Below are 17,585 nucleotides of genomic sequence, written 5' to 3'. Positions count from 1 at the left end.
ATTTGTTCAGTCAAACTGAGAAGAGCTCCATTAACAGTCATGTTTTTACAAAATCCTAACTGTGATCAAGAATTCCAATTCATCAAGAAATGCTATTAATTTTCTGTGTTTTATACTTTTGAGAAACATTGTCTGCTTGCTGAACTGTTTGTCACATTACATAATGGGTTGACTGTTTCTACAGAAATATCCTATAATAAGCCATCTGTGATACCATGAACTCCACATGAGTAAGTTGATTTTGTGGCTTTTATGATTACTAATATCTCTTGTTCATATTCATGTTTTTAATGTTTGCAGTGATTCTTCATCGACTGCCATTTCAGTTATGTTTATAATGTACATAATAATAAATTATTTAATTGGATACATAACAAAATCTACTCACCAAGCAGACGGCATAACACACACATAAAAGACAGTTGTAATTGGTAAGCTTTTGGAGCCATGGCTCCTTCTTCAGGTGAAGGGTTGAAGGGGAAGAGAGGTGAAGGAAAACGACTGTAGAGGTCTAGGAAAAGAGCAGATTTCAGGAAAGTCACTCGCTTCTGTGGGTCAGGGGAGACTTACCGTATGGGATGAAAAGGAAAGACTTTCCTTCTCATCCCATACGGGTGACTTTCCTGAAATCTGCCCCTTTTCCTGGTTGCTTTACTAGGATATTTCCAAAATACTTTTTGACAGAAGTGAAAACTTTAGTAGCTTGAAACTATCACTTAACAAAGTTCTTCTCCGAAAAAGCAACACAAGTATCAGCACTGTTGACTTTATTCATTCATTCAACTTTTTTAATTAAATATTTTGACTTACTGATATCACAGTTTCTTTGTTTCTCCTGCTGCTTTTGTATCCACCCTTCAAACTACTTCATTTAATATTCCTAATCAACCATCTCTACTACACAAGGGAAATGGAAGAAGAAAGAGAATAGAACAAGAAGAGGAAAAATTGTTCTAAACAGCTCAGGTCCGCACAGTAATCCAACTGTGAAGCTTCCCAAAGAATGGGAAACCCCCTACACTTTTGCATCCGTCATTTATTGAATATATCTCTTCGGATCCACTTTGTTTGAATGTGGAAATATAATGTTAATGGATAGATAAAAAATCTACTCAGCAAGTGGCGGCAGGAGGGCACACATGTAAAACATGTATCATGTATGCAAGCCAATTACTCTCATCTGGCAGAAGGGTTGAAGGGGAAGGAAGAGGGGTGAACAAAATGGACTGGAGAGGTTTAGGAAAAGGGGTAGAGACTGGTTTGATGCTACTCTCTCCTGTGCAAGCCTCTTCATCTCCAAATAACAACTGCAACCTACATCCTTCCGAATCTGCTTAGTGTATTCATCTCTTGGTCTCCCTCTACGATTTTTACCCTCCACACTTGCTTCCAATACTAAATTGGTGATCCCTTGATGCCTCAAAATGTATCCTACCAACTGATCCCTTCTTCTAGTCAAGAGTCCCTGACACATAATCTATACTCACGTTAACAAATTTATCTTCTTCAGAAACGCTTTCCTTGCCAGAGGCAGTCTACATTTTGTATCCTCTCTATTTCGACCATCATCAGTTATTTTGCTCCCCAAATAGCGAAACACATCTACTACTGTGTGTGTCTCATTTCCTAATCTAATTCCCTCAGCATCACCTGATTTAATTTGACTACATTCCGTTATCCTCATTTTGCTTTTGTTGATGTCCATCTTATGTCCTCCTTTCAAGATGCTGTCCATTCCGTTCAGCTGCTCTTCCACGTCCGTTGCTGTCTCTGTCGGAATTACACTGTCACTGACAAACCTCAAAGCTTTTATTTCTTCCCCATGGATTTTAACTCCTGCTGCAAATTTTTCTTTTGTTTACTTTACTGCCTACTCAGTATACAGATTGAATAACATCAGAGATATGCTACAACCCTGTCTCACTTTCTTCTCAACCACTGCTTCCCTTTCATGCCCCTCAACTCTTATAACTGCCATCTGGTTTTTGTGCAAATTGTAAATGCTGTTTTGCTCCCTGTATTTTATGCCTGCCATCTTCAGAATTTGAAAGTGAGTATACCAGTCAACATTGTCAATAACTTTCTCTAAGTCTACAAATGCTAGAAATGTAGGTTTGTCTTTTCTTAATTTACCTTCTAATATAACTCATAGCATCACTATTGCCTTATGTGTTCCAACATTTCTACAGAATCCAAACTAATCTTCCCTGATATTAGCTTCTACCAGTTTTTTCATTCGTCTCTAAAGAATTTGTGTTAGTATTTTGCAACCAACTTATTAAACTGAGGTTCAGTTATTTTTCATACTTGTCAAGAACTGCTTTCTTTGGGATTGGAATTATTATATTCTTCTTGAAGTCTGAGAGTATTTCGCTTGTTCCATACATCTTGCTCACCAAATGGAAGGGTTTTGTCAGGGCTGGCTCACCCAATGCTATAAGCAGTTCTAATGGAATGTCGTCTACTACCGGGGCCTTCTTTCGACTTAGGTCTTTCAGTGCTCTGTCAAATTCTTCATGCAGTATCAAATCTCTCATTTCATCTTCATCTACATCCTCTTCCATTTGCATGTATGTTGCCAAATTCTGATGAAGGCCTTTTGGCTGGAAGCTTACTTGTTTGACAGGTTCCCCCCCCCCCTATTGCAACTCAGCATCTCCACTATATGGTGAGTAGCTGTCTATCCTTTTCATAATATTGTTATGTCTGTAATTTTAAATTGGGGGGGGGGGCTTAAGTCCAGAAACCCCCTTAAATATGCCTCTGATTCTTCTATGCATATAAGTTCTACCCTCTACTTCATCATATGAAGTGTAATCTGCTGGGTATTTATCACTATTCTGAAGTGTTGTCCAGCAACTGAAAAAAATCTTGAGATCGTAGCCTTTGAGGGCTGCTTGCCATTCCAGTCACATAAGGAGTATGGAAAGAATGACTGTTTAAATGCTTCTGTGCATGCTGTAATTAATCTAATCTTGTCTTTGCAATTCCTATGTGAGCAATACATAAGGGGTTGTGCTATATATATAGTATTCTAGATTTATCACTTAAAGCTTGCTCTAAAGACTTCGTAAGTAGGCTTTCTTAGGATAGTTACATGTATCTTCCATTGTCTGTCAGTTCATGTCTTCACCATCTCTGTAACATTCTGCCACAAATCAAAAAGCCTGTGACCATTCCTATGTCCTCCTCTGCTTACATTGAACATCTCCTTCTATTCCTGTTTGGTACTGCATCATCTACGAACAGTCTGAGGTTACTATTAATATTATTTCCAATGTCGTTAATATACAATACGAACAGCAAGGGTGCCAACAAACAGCACTGGGCCGCAGGTGAAGTTACTTCTACATCTGTTGATCACCCTCCATCCAAGATAACGTGCTGCATTCTTGCTGCCAAGAAATCCACAATTTAGTCACAAATTTCACTTGATACTCCATACTTTCAATAATAAATGTAGGTGTGGTACTGAATATGATGAAGATTCCATTGGGCCTTGGTGCTTTATTGAATTTTAGCAGATTCAGATTTTTCTCATTACCACTGATAATAAAACCTATATCACTCGTCATGTTGCTGGTGCAAGAGTTGAATTGGCCAATACCCCTGGCTTTTCCTATGTAAAGGAAAGTTTAGAAATGGAGTGCAGCATTTCTGCTTTTGATTTACTATCCTCAATTTCAGTTCATATCTCATCCATGAGTGTCTGGACACTAACTTTGGTACCACTAATGTCCTTTATGTATGACCAGAATATCTTTGGGTTGTGTGAGAGATCCTTTGATAATGTTCCGCTACTGTAGTCGTTGAATAACACTTCATGGATTGCCCTCCTGCTGTTTCATCAACATCTATCCATCTATAGTCCCATGCTTTGTTTTACATCTATGGTGCAGTAGTCTTTGTTTTTTGGAAGTATTTAAATGAGATCCTGTTTCCATTTAGCTTTAACTGTAATAAAAACAGTTGCAGCTAAAAGTGAACATGACATCATTTAAAAATTTATGTAAACTGTTGAGACACATTACAAGAAAAGTAATGTTTATAAATTTCTTTACAGTGAACCTATACCATGGGGGTCCTTGCTATTATGAACTGTTCTAAGTATATAGCTATCAATTACATGGTCAACTATTCTTCTGAACCTGAGCAACAGTTCTTGTACATCAGGCTGTTCCAGCTCGTCAGCTCCATTGTGAGCCGCAGAGTGCTCCCTGCTCCAGGGAACCGTGCAGCTCATTGTGACCATTAAAGTGGGTCACCACATGGCACGGCTGGCTGAGGCAGGCGGCAAGGCAAGCGTTTTGATGTGCCAGCTGCGTCTTACAAGATCGCCAACCTCATACTCTTAGTTGCTAAGACGTGGTGACATGCTACACCAGGAAATACGATGTTCAGGAAATAAATAAGAAACAACTGTTTTACAAGAAATTGCATACTAAATTTAGTGGGCCTCTGTAGCTTGACATTTTCTTTTCATTACAAGATCGGAAATATCAGGCGTCAAAGTGTTCGCAGCGTTAATGCGGAGGATGGTCTTCATTGTTGCATTCTGAAGAAACAGTCGTTCCTTACTTTTACTCTTTTCATTGCTGAGAAAAGCTGCTCACAACAATATGTAGATCCAAACATGCACATGACCTGAGCGGCCTTGTTGTGAAGCTTGGGAAATGTTTTTTGCTCTAATGAATGATACCATCATGACAAATCCAATGTGTTGTAGTACCTCTCTTTCAACAAAGTTGAATTTTGCAAATCAATAATCTCCAATTGAAGTGACGATGACAAGTCATCGGGGGAAACTGAAAAAGGAGTGCTGAACACCTTAAGTTCCATTTCCAAACTAGTGAGGTCTTGGAATCGTGTTTCAAACGACATGATGAGCTGCTTTAACTTTGCTTGGAAATTACTTAAAGTAGTACCTTCAGGTAGTTTTAAAGAAGCAAGACGATTGAAAAATGTTAAATGTCCATTACTCATGTAACTTTTCCATGAATGCTTTGATCTGGTCGTGCATGTCAACGATTAGCTGCCCTTTGCCCTGCAATGACAGATTTAAATTATTCAGATGCATAGTTATGTCAGCTAGGAACACCAGGTCTGATATCCATTTTATATCTTTCAGACAAAGCATTTCTTCCCCTTTCATTTCGAGAAAAAGGGATATTTCCTCACAAATGGCAAAGAAAACATCAAGAACTTTTCCCCTACTCAGCCAACGAACTGTACTGTGGTAAGGTATATCCCCATACTCCGCTTCCATATCTTTCAGGAATCCTTTGAATTGGCGATGATTCATACTATGACACCGCACAAAATTCACACACTTCACAACATTTTTCATTATGCCACCTAGCTCTACTGTTTCTGCACACAGTGCCTCTTGGTGAATAAAACAATGAAGAGTCACAATGTCTTTCCCGAATTCGTCCCTGAGTTTATTTTTCAAATGAGAAGCAAAACCTTGGTGACGCCCGATCATTTGTGGTGCACCGTCTGTTGCTACAGAATGGAGCTTATCCTACGGCAAATTCATCTTGTCCACTGATTCACAAACAGCTTCAAAAATGTCACATCCTGTTGGAGTGTAATTGAGTGGTACCACATCCAAGAGTTCTTCCAGTTACTTGCAGCTCCATGTCGACACCATGCACAAAGACTGCAAGCTAAGCACAGTCCAATATGTCGGTACTTTTGTCAACGCTAGCGAAAATGCAACAAAGCTCTCCGTCTTTTTCCTGAGCTGTACCTCTAAATCCGCTGCCATGTCCAGGATTCGATGAGACATTGTTTGCTTCGACAGGCAAACCCCTTCAATTGCCTGCACCTCCCTTGGAAACAAACATTCTGCAACTGCTACCATGCTGATATTTTACGAGTGATCCCACCGAAAATGGCTTGCCACTTGTCGCAGTGATGTGAGCAACCCTGTAGCTTGCTTGAATTGCAGATTCAGTAGTGTTTTCTCCGCTCTCATTCACCTGAAAATTATAAACGCATTACAGAAGACGAATTATGTTGCATGTTTTGATACCCTCCGTATTATGAAACCGTTTTTAAACTTATGTCTCCTGGTATGTCGTTCTTAAGCCTGGCTACCAGTTCTCTGCGAGCAATGCCTTCTACTTGATCGTAGTGCACTGCGTGAAGACGTGTATAATGTCACTGTATATTGTACCTCTTTGCAGAATTAAATACTTTATGACATACAGGACACTGTGGATGACCATCCCTCTCAGTGAGTAGAAAGGTATCCTCCAATAGAGGTACAGGGCTCCCGCAGCTAGTCGTAGCTGTCATTGAACATGTATTATTGCGTTAGTTGTGGCTGCATGCGGCCAGGGGGCAGTGAGTTCGCTTTCCCCCTCCACGCAGGCTCCGAGCTGCCGCAGTGAGTGCTCCGGAGTGCTCCGGCTCCTTGGAGCTCGGTTGGAACAGCCTGTTGTACACGCTCCTCCCCATAGCAAAATGTTTCATGTCCTTTATTCAAACGTAACACTACTGCTTCTTTATCTAGGTTGTTGAACACATTAAAAACCTTCTTACTTGTTTTAGTTTCCCTTTGTACTTTCATAATCATTTTTGCTACAACTGCCACATGGTCACTGCTACCAGTTTCAATGTGGAAATCCTCAATGAGGTCAGCCGATCAAAGTCTTAAGTTTTCTGTTCTTTTATTTCTTCATTCTCTGATGAGATTAGAGTGAAGTAATAATACATAAACATGTTTATGATCATTTCTGATCTTAAGTTTTCTGTTCTTTTATTTCTTCATTCTCTGATGAGATTAGAGTGAAGTAATAATACATAAACATGTTTATGATCATTTCTGGTCATATTTCTCTTAATTTTCTTTCTGTTTCTAAACTGTTGAGTAAAAAAAATGAAATTTAATTTTTGTTGACCAGATCTGGTCATATTCCTTCAGAACAAAGTGTAGTAAAAGATACTCATCTTTGATACTTAAAATAAATTCTGTTTCTAATGTGAAATGTAATATCCAAAATTTCTGAGTTAAAATGTAACGATCACCAGAGATACTTCTAACCCAGCCAGTGTCGACCCATGGTCTGGATTTGTAAGAATTATGAGAAATATGCAGTTTATTTTGTTACGTCTAGTCACATGTTGTGTTTCCATTCAATCACATCATTTTGGTGTACAGTGGAGCTTGGTTATGCAGATTATTCTCCACTGTCCTATGCCATACTGTGCAGCTACTTCCAGTTTTAAGGATCAATTAATGGGAATCAGTTGATAATGTTATGTAGCTTCATAAGGACAGAGAATTGGTCATCATTTACCTACGTGCAAATTACTAATGATGTGCCATCACTATTTTCATCCTGTATAAATGACCTTTTTTGTTATACTAATTAAAAGAACTAAGTTTTTTTCTAATTAATCCAGCATTATTTGAAACAACTATATAAGCTAAGTGTGAAATTATTACTTCAAGCATATTCATCATACACTCCTGGAAATTGAAATAAGAACATCGTGAATTCATTGTCCCAGGAAGGGGAAACTTTATTGACACGTTCCTGGGGTCAGATACATCACATGATCACACTGACAGAACCACAGGCACATAGACACAGGCAACAGAGCATGCACAATGTCGGCACTAGTACAGTGTATATCCACCTTTCGCAGCAATGCAGGCTGCTATTCTCCCATGGAGACGATCGTAGAGATGCTGGATGTAGTCCTGTGGAACGGCTTGCCATGCCATTTCCACCTGGCGCCTCAGTTGGACCAGCGTTCGTGCTGGACGTGCAGACCGCGTGAGACGACGCTTCATCCAGTCCCAAACATGCTCAATGGGGGACAGATCCGGAGATCTTGCTGGCCAGGGTAGTTGACTTACACCTTCTAGAGCACGTTGGGTGGCACGGGATACATGCGGACGTGCATTGTCCTGTTGGAACAGCAAGTTCCCTTGCCAGTCTAGGAATGGTAGAACGATGGGTTCGATGACGGTTTGGATGTACCGTGCACTATTCAGTGTCCCCTCGACGATCACCAGTGGTGTACGGCCAGTGTAGGAGATCGCTCCCCACACCATGATGCCGGGTGTTGGCCCTGTGTGCCTCGGTCGTATGCAGTCCTGATTGTGGCGCTCACCTGCACGGCACCAAACACGCGTACGACCATCATTGGCACCAAGGCAGAAGCGACTCTCATCGCTGAAGACGACACGTCTCCATTCGTCCCTCCATTCACGCCTGTCGCAACACCACTGGAGGCGGGCTGCACGATGTTGGGGCGTGAGCGGAAGACGGCCTAACGGTGTGCGGGACCGTAGCCCAGCTTCATGGAGACGGTTGCGAATGGTCCTCGCCGATACCCCAGGAGCAACAGTGTCCCTAATTTGCTGGGAAGTGGCGGTGCGGTCCCCTACGGCACTGCGTAGGATCCTACGGTCTTGGCGTGCATCCGTGCGTCGCTGCGGTCCGGTCCCAGGTCGACGGGCACGTGCACCTTCCGCCGACCACTGGCGACAACATTGATGTACTGTGGAGACCTCACGCCCCACGTGTTGAGCAATTCGGCGGTACGTCCACCCGGCCTCCCGCATGCCCACTATACGCCCTCGCTCAAAGTCCGTCAACTGCACATACGGTTCACGTCCACGCTGTCGCGGCATGCTACCAGTGTTAAAGACTGCGATGGAGCTCCGTATGCCACGGCAAACTGGCTGACACTGACGGCGGCGGTGCACAAATGCTGTGCAGCTAGCGCCATTCGACGGCCAACACCGTGGTTCCTGGTGTGTCCGCTGTGCCGTGCGTGTGATCATTGCTTGTACAGCCCTCTCGCAGTGTCCGGAGCAAGTATGGTGGGTCTGACACACCGGTGTCAATGTGTTCTTTTTTCCATTTCCAGGAGTGTAATTCCCAGAGCTCATGAGCCCAGTATGCACCACTAAGTCCATCATTTTCTTCTAAATCTGAAACCGGACTTCCTTTCCTGTTTATGATATCAGTTCATTCTACTGATTCACATTGTCAGTCTTGGATCTGATGTAGCATTTACATCTTCTTTTATGTAAATGCAAGTTAAATGAAAGCATACAATCAATTACATACACTAAATCAGAGAAAATAATTTTTTTTTTTAAACTTTTGCAAACCTATGCCTACATCAGCATCAGCAATTGCCAAAACACCCTTAAGATATTGGAATATCAGCATTTGGTAAATTTTGGTGTTGGATGGCATAACATGATATTTTTTTAAAGTACATCTGGTGCAGTATCATATTCTTACTTTATTCTGAAAATCTGTGTTCCATGAATCACAAATCTTTAGGCTGAAAGGTTTTTGGCAAAGATAAATCTCATACATCTCCTCCAGGAAAATGAAATGATATAAAGATTGTGAGAAATTCATGCACAAACTTGACAGGTGAACCTTAGGAAGCGGATGTAACAAATTCTTATCTAAGCTCAAACTGCAGGTGCATTATATTGTGACTATTCATGCTGTGCCATATCTACATCGTGTTTGGTAACTGTTCACAGGTAATATTATTTATTTAATACCTAAGAACAAGAATTATTAGAGCTCTCAAGCTGAATAACAATAATTATTTACTTTTTCTTATGTCGGGTAGGTAATGATAGATAATGGCTATGTGCCAGAATGGATTACACTACAAAAGGAAATTAAAATTGATGCCGCAGAAATTCGCAGCAAACTTTCAGAAGTACGATCAACTCTTGGAACAGAACCACTTACAACTGATGAAGTACGTGTGTGGAAACAGGCAGTCTGTGATCAGGAGCAGAGTGTCAAAAGATTAAATAAGAAAATTAATGATTATAATCTTCAGGTCCCTTTACTAGAGAAACAGAAACTCTTGTTCCAAATAAATTTGGAAGCTGAGAAAATATTAAAGAATGGTAAAACCAAATTTGATGTTGTTAATAAAAGCTCTGGTGCCAGTGAGGATAAATATCAACATAATAATTCATCAGTTCTCAATATATTTGACTATTTGTTTGCAGGCAAAGTATGAAGTTCAGTTATGTTTGTTGTTGCTGTCCCCATACAAAAAGAACATGTAAACACACTTATGTGATGTGTAATGTGATATTATGATTACATAAAGTTAAATGATGTCAAATATTTATTTTTGTAGTAAAACTAATAATTTTCAAATAAATTACGATTAAGACAATGTACTATCATTGTAATTTGGTTTCTAAATTTTTTATTGTTGATTATGGGCATTCTTATATAAGTGGCACGTATTTCACCTCTGGAATTGACTTGTATGTATGAAAAAAAGTTGTATCATGTCTTGGAATCCACTTTATGTTATAGGCCCCTTTAACTGGCTGGGCAAGTCAGGTCACACCTCTGAGGAAAGCAAGGACATATCATGTCTACTTCTGGTGTTCAAGCTAACCATGTTGAGGACAACAGTACTTTCTCCTTCCCGCCCCCCTTCCCCCCACCTCTCTCTCTCTCTCTCTCTCTCTCTCTCTCTCTCTCTCTCTCTCTCTCTCTCTCTCTCTCCCTCCCCCCCCCCCCCCCCCTCCCTCCCTCACCCATTGATTTTGTTTGACTTGAGGTATGATATAAAGAGCCATCGTCATACCTACTGGGCTGGTGAACTGAGAGAACTTGGGGCAATGGTCTTAGGCCATGAGACATATCCAACTACTTCCTATTTAGGTTTCTCTCAGTTATTTCATGGCTGCTAGAGCTTCCAAACCTTTATTGTCAATGGTGTAATGAAACAACAAATTGTTTTTCGACCTATTTATGTGCGATGTGTTGACGGTTGTAGTGTTTCGGGATATTTGTTAACATCCCAAAAGACCATGGGAAAGCTGTCGACAAGAGATGCTCATGAGTAAATTGAATAAGGATAAATGTAGTGGGAAAGGGAAACTTTGAAACTTCCTGGCAGATTAAAACTGTGTGCCCGACCGAGACTCGAACTCGGGACCTTTGCCTTTCACGGGCAAATGCTCTACCATCTGAGCTACCAAAGCACGACTCACGCCCGCCCCTCACAGCTTTACTTCTGCCAGTATCTCGTCTCCTACCTTCCAAACTTTACAGAAGCTATCCTGCGAACCTTGCAGAACTAGCACTCCTGAAAGAAAGGATACTGCGGAGACATGGCTTAGCCACAGCCTGGGGGATGTTTCCAGAATGAGATTTGGAAGGTAGGAGACGAGATACTGGCAGAAGTAAAGCTGTGAGGGCTGGGCGTGAGTCGTGCTTCGGTAGCTCAGATGGTAGAGCACTTGCCCGCGGAATGGCAAAGGTCCCGAGTTCTAGTCTCGGTCGGGCACACAGTTTTAATCTGCCAGGTCAGTTTCATATCAGCGCACACTCCGCTGCAGAGTGGAAATCTCATTAAGGGAAACTTTGTGTTTTCCTTTCTTGTATGCAGTGAATGTGGAACAGTGGTGGAGCCGGCAAGAAGGGGACCAGTGAAAATGGTATTACAACCACTGGTCATCCAGGAGTCATTTGTGCCATGGTACAGCAAGTGCCTGAATCTAAGAGCCATGGGGTAGACGACGCACCAACAAGGGCGTAATGGACAATTGGAGAGTGATAATTGTTTTTCTGGTTTTTCTCTCAGGTCCTATAGTGTATGTGTACGGATGTTTGAATGTACTCAAGAGAGTGGTAAACCATAGCAATTGTTAGTTGTATTGAGAAAAGTAACAGTGAAAATGTTGGACAAAATATACCCCTGTTTGTTAGCGGTTTGGCTATTTATTTAGTAGTGCGATAGAGAGAACTTGCAGAAGCATTCCAGAAATCTTCACCACGGTTGGATCGACAGGGAGGTGGCACGGAAGGATCCAGACCACCAAAAAACAACTCTAAGAAGAGAGGATGAAGGTAATACTACTTTCATACTGCCCAGTTATATCAGCCAGGGATGCAACTTCCCGCTAGTTCTGGTAGAAGACCCACCACAAATCTTACAAAATAAACAACAGCAGGAAAAGAAGGAAAAATACACACCACATGGTGACAATGGTAAACACGAATGGAGAATGCACCAGCAAGAAAGTACAGAAAATTTACTAGTCAGAATTATGACTCCAAAGGATAGAAGACAGAAGTTGCCCCTGGCAACTAGTGATCAACAACAGTGCCTTATAAAGCACATAACAAGAAATCAAAAATAATTAAGAGCTTCTTTTCAACGAACTGTCTAAGAAAGAATAGTAAACACATAATGAATGGAAAATATAATTTACTGTCATAAATCTCAAACAGAAAGAAAGAAGAAGACAGTGGCAGCAGAAAGTGCACGCGCATATTACAAGCAATGAGTGCATGGAATTTGTTTGAAACTTAACAAATTCGTTTCAACTGGGTAACGCATGTGGCGGACGTCAATCTGGCGGGAGTTATCAATGCTGAGTGGCGAGCAGTTACGCGAGTACGGGGTGCTGTGTTGTCCAGTCAGTGGCAGCACGCAGCACAAGAGCAGACGTCAGCTTCAGCTTCAGCCCAGCTACGACTTCGGCTGTTCTACAACCAGCACATAGTTCCCAGTTGTGCAGAAGGGTGAGCCGTGAACGTTTAAAAAGTAGAAACAGTTATGTGAATATAGGGTTTAATGTTAATATTATCAATTGGTAATAAATAGTGCATGCCGATCACAAGAAAGATGGCAATGCAAAATGAGGAGTTAAGAACTAGAAGATATAATTAAAGAACAAGCAGTGAAGGATAAGGAAGGATGGAAACTGGAGCAAGTTGAATTAATTAAGTCCTTTAAGGAACAAATTACTGAATCAATAGATGACATAATAAGCCATAAAATACAAGAGGTTACAGCTAACTTAGAATCTGACTTTAAAACACAAATTAATAATATAAACATTAAAATAATGGAAATAAACTCTAAAGTAAATGAATTACAAGAATTTGTTCCGGTAGAGGTACAACAAGTAGTTAAACAAGTGTTAACAGATGATTTACAAGAAAGTGTACATAGAATAACAATCCGACAGTGGACTGACTATGTAGACAACGTGAATTCCCAATTCCAAACGGTACAAGCTAGTATTGCAGACGTAAATAAGCATATTATGTCCATACAGAAAAATGCTGTTATAGGGACACCTGATGCTATGAAACATTTGGAAAAAACGTTTACAGTTACTCATACCACAAGAAGTAGAAGACAAAACAAAAATAAATAATGACAAAATCACTTCTGGGGAAGGTACAATTGGCAGTAAACAAGAACTAGATAGAATATGGGAAGCAACAGATGATAATAAAAAGGAATTAGAAAATTGTAAACCTGAAACTATGACAGGAGTAACTAAAGATGTAACAGAGAATTTATATATAGGAAATGGATTTAATTTAGCAAAGCAATTTCCAAAGTATAAACCAGACACTGATGTATACGAAATTTATTTTTTACTAGTATTTGCCAGATATTTACGTAAAAAGTAGGATGACTTAAAGAAAATAGATTTCACATTAGGATATTTAATGGGAGACACTGCAGAATGGGGAAATGCTCATGCAGAAGAATTTGAGGAAAGCTTTAAGAGGAAGTACTGGTCATCAAGATTTCAAGAAAAATGAATCTTAAAGTTATTACACCTTACTCCATACAATAATTCATGGGGCACAAAGGGGTACACAGTATGGCATATGACAAAATCGGAGTACTTAGATGATCCGATAGATGAAATGTACTTAGTAAAAGTACTCATTAGACGTTTACCATTCAACACGCAACAAGAAATATTGTATAGAGGGTGGAAAACCGTGAACGAGTTATTAGCGTTTATTGAAGGTTTAGACACACTGATTACTGAAATAAATGAAATTTATTCAATGAATGACTGAAATACGGGGAATACGAATAACAAATCCTTTCATAAAACTCACAGGTGTTTACACCTCAAAACCAGTAAATAAATATGCAACAAAATAGACAGTTATAAGCTCTATGCGCAAATCTTACAAAATAAACAACAGCAGGAAAAGAAGGAAAAATTCATACCACGGTCTACCTTCCACCCTTCATCAGGCATTGGTTCTTTACAGGTCTGCTTGGAGGAATCTCCAAAAGAATATCAATACTTGTTTTAAAAACCAAACACAAGATATTCCATGGAAATCTATCAAATATATGCACCAATATGCTCTTTATTGCAGGCATAGGTGAAAGCAATAATCATTTACTGCAGATACATTTGCAAGCACCAGAAGACGCTTAAGTTACAAAGAAAGAAAATCTCTACTGAAACAAACCAACAATTAAAGAGAATACCAGAGTTTCAAGAAAAAGTTATATAAAAACAATAGAATATGTGATGAAGAAAGCTGGGATTTCTTTACTTCCGCTCTTATTTCTCCATCTGCCTCCTTGAAGTCATTTTTTCATTATTACCATTAACATACATGAGTATAATCTGCATTTTCATAAAAGAGAAAGGGTGGCCCTCAGTTAAGAAGTATAGCACCTGGTCTAATTTTGTGCTTAGTTTTGTGTATGTAATCAATTTCCTAATATATTTTGACTATTCCTAGTTAATATTTTGGGTCAATGGAAGCGTCCGATACCACCTGTCTGCTTTGACCCATGACGTAAGGGTGTTGTGCTGTGTGACATCATTATGGCATGGAGTTTATGAGTTGGTTGTGTTTGTAGATGTCGTCTTGTTGTGTATGATGGTGCCCTCTGCTGGTGTGTGTGTGTGTGTGTGTGTGTGTGTGTGTGTGTGTGTGTGTATGTACTGAGTGTAATATGTTGCACTGGGTTCATTTGAGCCTTGGTGTTGGATGTGTGAAATTATTGGCAGCGTTTGTAGTTGGGGACGTAAGGTTTGGAGCTTTTCCAGTGAGTTAACATTTTTTTTTTTTTGTTTATGTGTTTGGTGCTACTGGTTTGCTGTCTGTGGTGCAGTAAGACGTTTAATTTATTGTGTGGCTTCTGTTGTTAGGTATCGATATGACGATGAAATATAACAGTTCTATATTGTGGCTGGAGATCGAGGAGAACATGTTGTCTGTTATTAAATTCCTCCAGTTATTTGGACCGCTGAGATTGCGAAGTGTAGTATTTGTCACGAGCACATAAGGTTGACCAGAGCCGTCGTCTCGGATCAGGGACAGGTACATGTGGTGGCATGTGTGTGTGTGTGGGGGGGGGGGGAGTAATTGTTATTTTGCGTTTATTCTTCTTGAATTGTCATATTTTGTGTATTTATGGTGTACTAAATCTGTTTTAAATTATGTAGGGATGTTTGATTTTTATATTGAGGGTTTTTTTTTTTTTTTTTTTCCACAGGTGTTGGTTTTTTGGTATCAATAGTTGTGGTTGACCTACATAGGTCGAGGGAAAAGACCGATTCCAATTTTTATTGTTTTAGTTGTAGGTATTGGTGTTGTGGTATTGCCAACTGTGGTCAAGGGGAATGTCCGATTCCAATTTCGCAGTTTTTAGCTGTAGGTGTTGGTGTTTTGGTATCGTCAGCTGTGGTTGACCTATATAGGTCAAGAGAAATGTCCGATTCCAATTTTCGTAGTTTGTAGGTGTTGGTGTTTTGGTATCTTCACCTGTGGTTGACCTATATAGGTCAAGGGAAGTGTCCAATTCCTATAGATGTTGTTGGTGTAGTAGAATGTTGTAACGTTGTTTCCTTTTTTGTCATTTTGTGTGGTTTGGGATCGTATTGTGCTTTTTTACTGTTATATTTTGCTTGTCCCCACCCTAAAACCCCCAATTTCCCATATTGTACTGTTCTTTTGAGTGTATTTTTGGAGAGAGATGTTATTGTCACATTTATATGTATTTTTGTGTTTGTCACTGTGTGTATTTAGTGACGTCATAAGCGCCATATTGGAGACGCTTAGAATAGCCATTTCCGCCATATTGATGACATCATGGGTCAAAGCAGACGGGTGGATTCGGACACTTCCGTAATCCCAAATCTTTTGTTATAGGGTTCTCAGTAATTTTTTCATGATGTAGATTCTATTATTGACCTACAAACAAATATAAATGCTGTACTAATTATAAACATTTGGAAGAAGAACTACTAGGATTATTAAAGTATTTATTTGGCTCCATTCGAAAACGTATTAGCAAAGCCAGCCCTTACTTAATTCCAATATAATTACCAGGTTTGTCAAAAGTATTGTTTGTATAACTATACATGTTAATTATTTAAACAAATAATTCGACCTAACCTTTGTGGTAGAAGTAACTGTTAAAAAGAAAGAATTTTTTATGTATTCATTTAATTGAATGAGTTACATTTTAATTGTAATTTCTGTAACTTCAAAATCGAACAATGTGTAGTTTCAGTGCCTATTACAGTGAGGATATATTAAGGCCCGATTTTTGGTCCCGAGACAGTCAGTCCACGGCTGATTTTCAGACCGGAAGTCTGTATAAATTAGAGCAATGTGTCAACTGAACAGTGGAATTAGTGTAACATAAATAGGCTGTGTTTTAAAACAATAACAGTATCTGTTCAATTTATTTCAGAAATAGTGAACTGTGTGGTTGGGTATTTACTGGTCATAGATGTTCAACAGCAAACTATTGTAGCAGTATGTTGATGTTTATCTGCAAGCTATTGATGGGGCTTTTCATTTACCAATAGTGAACTGGCCATATAACTGTGTAAGATTGGAGGGGTTGTGAACAGTGAAAGTAAAGAACAGTGAAACGCCACTGTGCAACTGTCGGCTACATCATTTACAGTAGTCAGTGTTGAACTTCCACCCCCAATTTTTCAGCCGGTGTAACAATGCAGTATGTCGACACCGAGGACTATCAACGAAGAAAAAAAGCAGGTGAACGTCATAAATATACTAAATTAAACAAAAATATCTGAGGAGAAATCTGAGAAGATACAATGCAAAATTGGTAAGGAAAATAAATGAAAAACAAAAATAGGACCATGAAGAAAATCAAACAAAAGCTATGATACATAGGCATTGCATTTCAATTGATTTGATTTTTGATTTTGTATTGATCCAGTTTTATCATACTCAAACTGCGAAATTGATATTGAACATGTCAGCATTACACCGTAAGTAATGAGAGAGAGAGGGGTGGGGGGGAGGAAGAGAGAGGATTGTACAGTCACTGGAAGATTTCTTTAAACATTTTTATAAGTCAAGTGACTGTCCAAAAACATAAATAGTACAGTAAACTGTCAATTATCAGCTTTGCGGATTATCCGCCGTCTAATTCTCTCACTTTTCATGCTGTTGAAAATTTTTGTTTAACCCAGGAGTAGTGATGGGTGAGCGATAATCTCATGTTACAGCACAAGTGTAGTAAGCAATGTGCTTCTCAAATACTGCAGGTGCTGGACAGTATTTTGTCCCAAATAATGTAAGAAAATTTGAAATTGGATTCTAAAGTACTTTGTAAGTACCGTATTTTCACACACACTATGATGGTTAAAGTAGAATTTATTATAAACAGTAGTTGATTGATTTTAATTATGACATTGTAATTAATTTTTGTTTTTGAACAATGCTAATACATTAATTGCAGACTATCTGCTTCACGGTCTTTCCGGCACAGCTGAAAACCACAAAGGCAAC

The 17,585-nt window shown here is 39.5% G+C and overlaps 1 protein-coding gene across 2 annotated transcripts in view; it reads left to right on the top strand.

Annotated features, from left to right (window-relative positions):
• Positions 1 to 17,585, top strand: part of LOC126473510 (dnaJ homolog subfamily C member 28) — a 126,196-nt gene that overhangs the window by 57,783 nt on the left and 50,828 nt on the right. The window contains exon 6 of one of the 2 annotated variants that reach the window (XM_050100608.1): positions 9,622 to 10,111. The exons of the other annotated variant lie outside the window; for it this stretch is intronic. Within the exon in view, the coding sequence (XP_049956565.1) occupies positions 9,622 to 10,026 (405 nt within the window). The 3' untranslated portion in view covers positions 10,027 to 10,111. Of the gene's footprint in view, positions 1 to 9,621; positions 10,112 to 17,585 lie in introns of those variants that run through there. 2 annotated transcript variants of the gene reach the window in all.

Source organism: Schistocerca serialis, chromosome 4 (genome assembly GCF_023864345.2).
Source record: "Schistocerca serialis cubense isolate TAMUIC-IGC-003099 chromosome 4, iqSchSeri2.2, whole genome shotgun sequence".
In the NCBI taxonomy this organism is placed as follows: Eukaryota; Metazoa; Arthropoda; class Insecta; order Orthoptera; family Acrididae; genus Schistocerca; species Schistocerca serialis.
The sequence above is the reverse complement of the archived record's forward strand: the minus strand, read 5'-3'. Positions and strand labels throughout refer to the sequence as shown.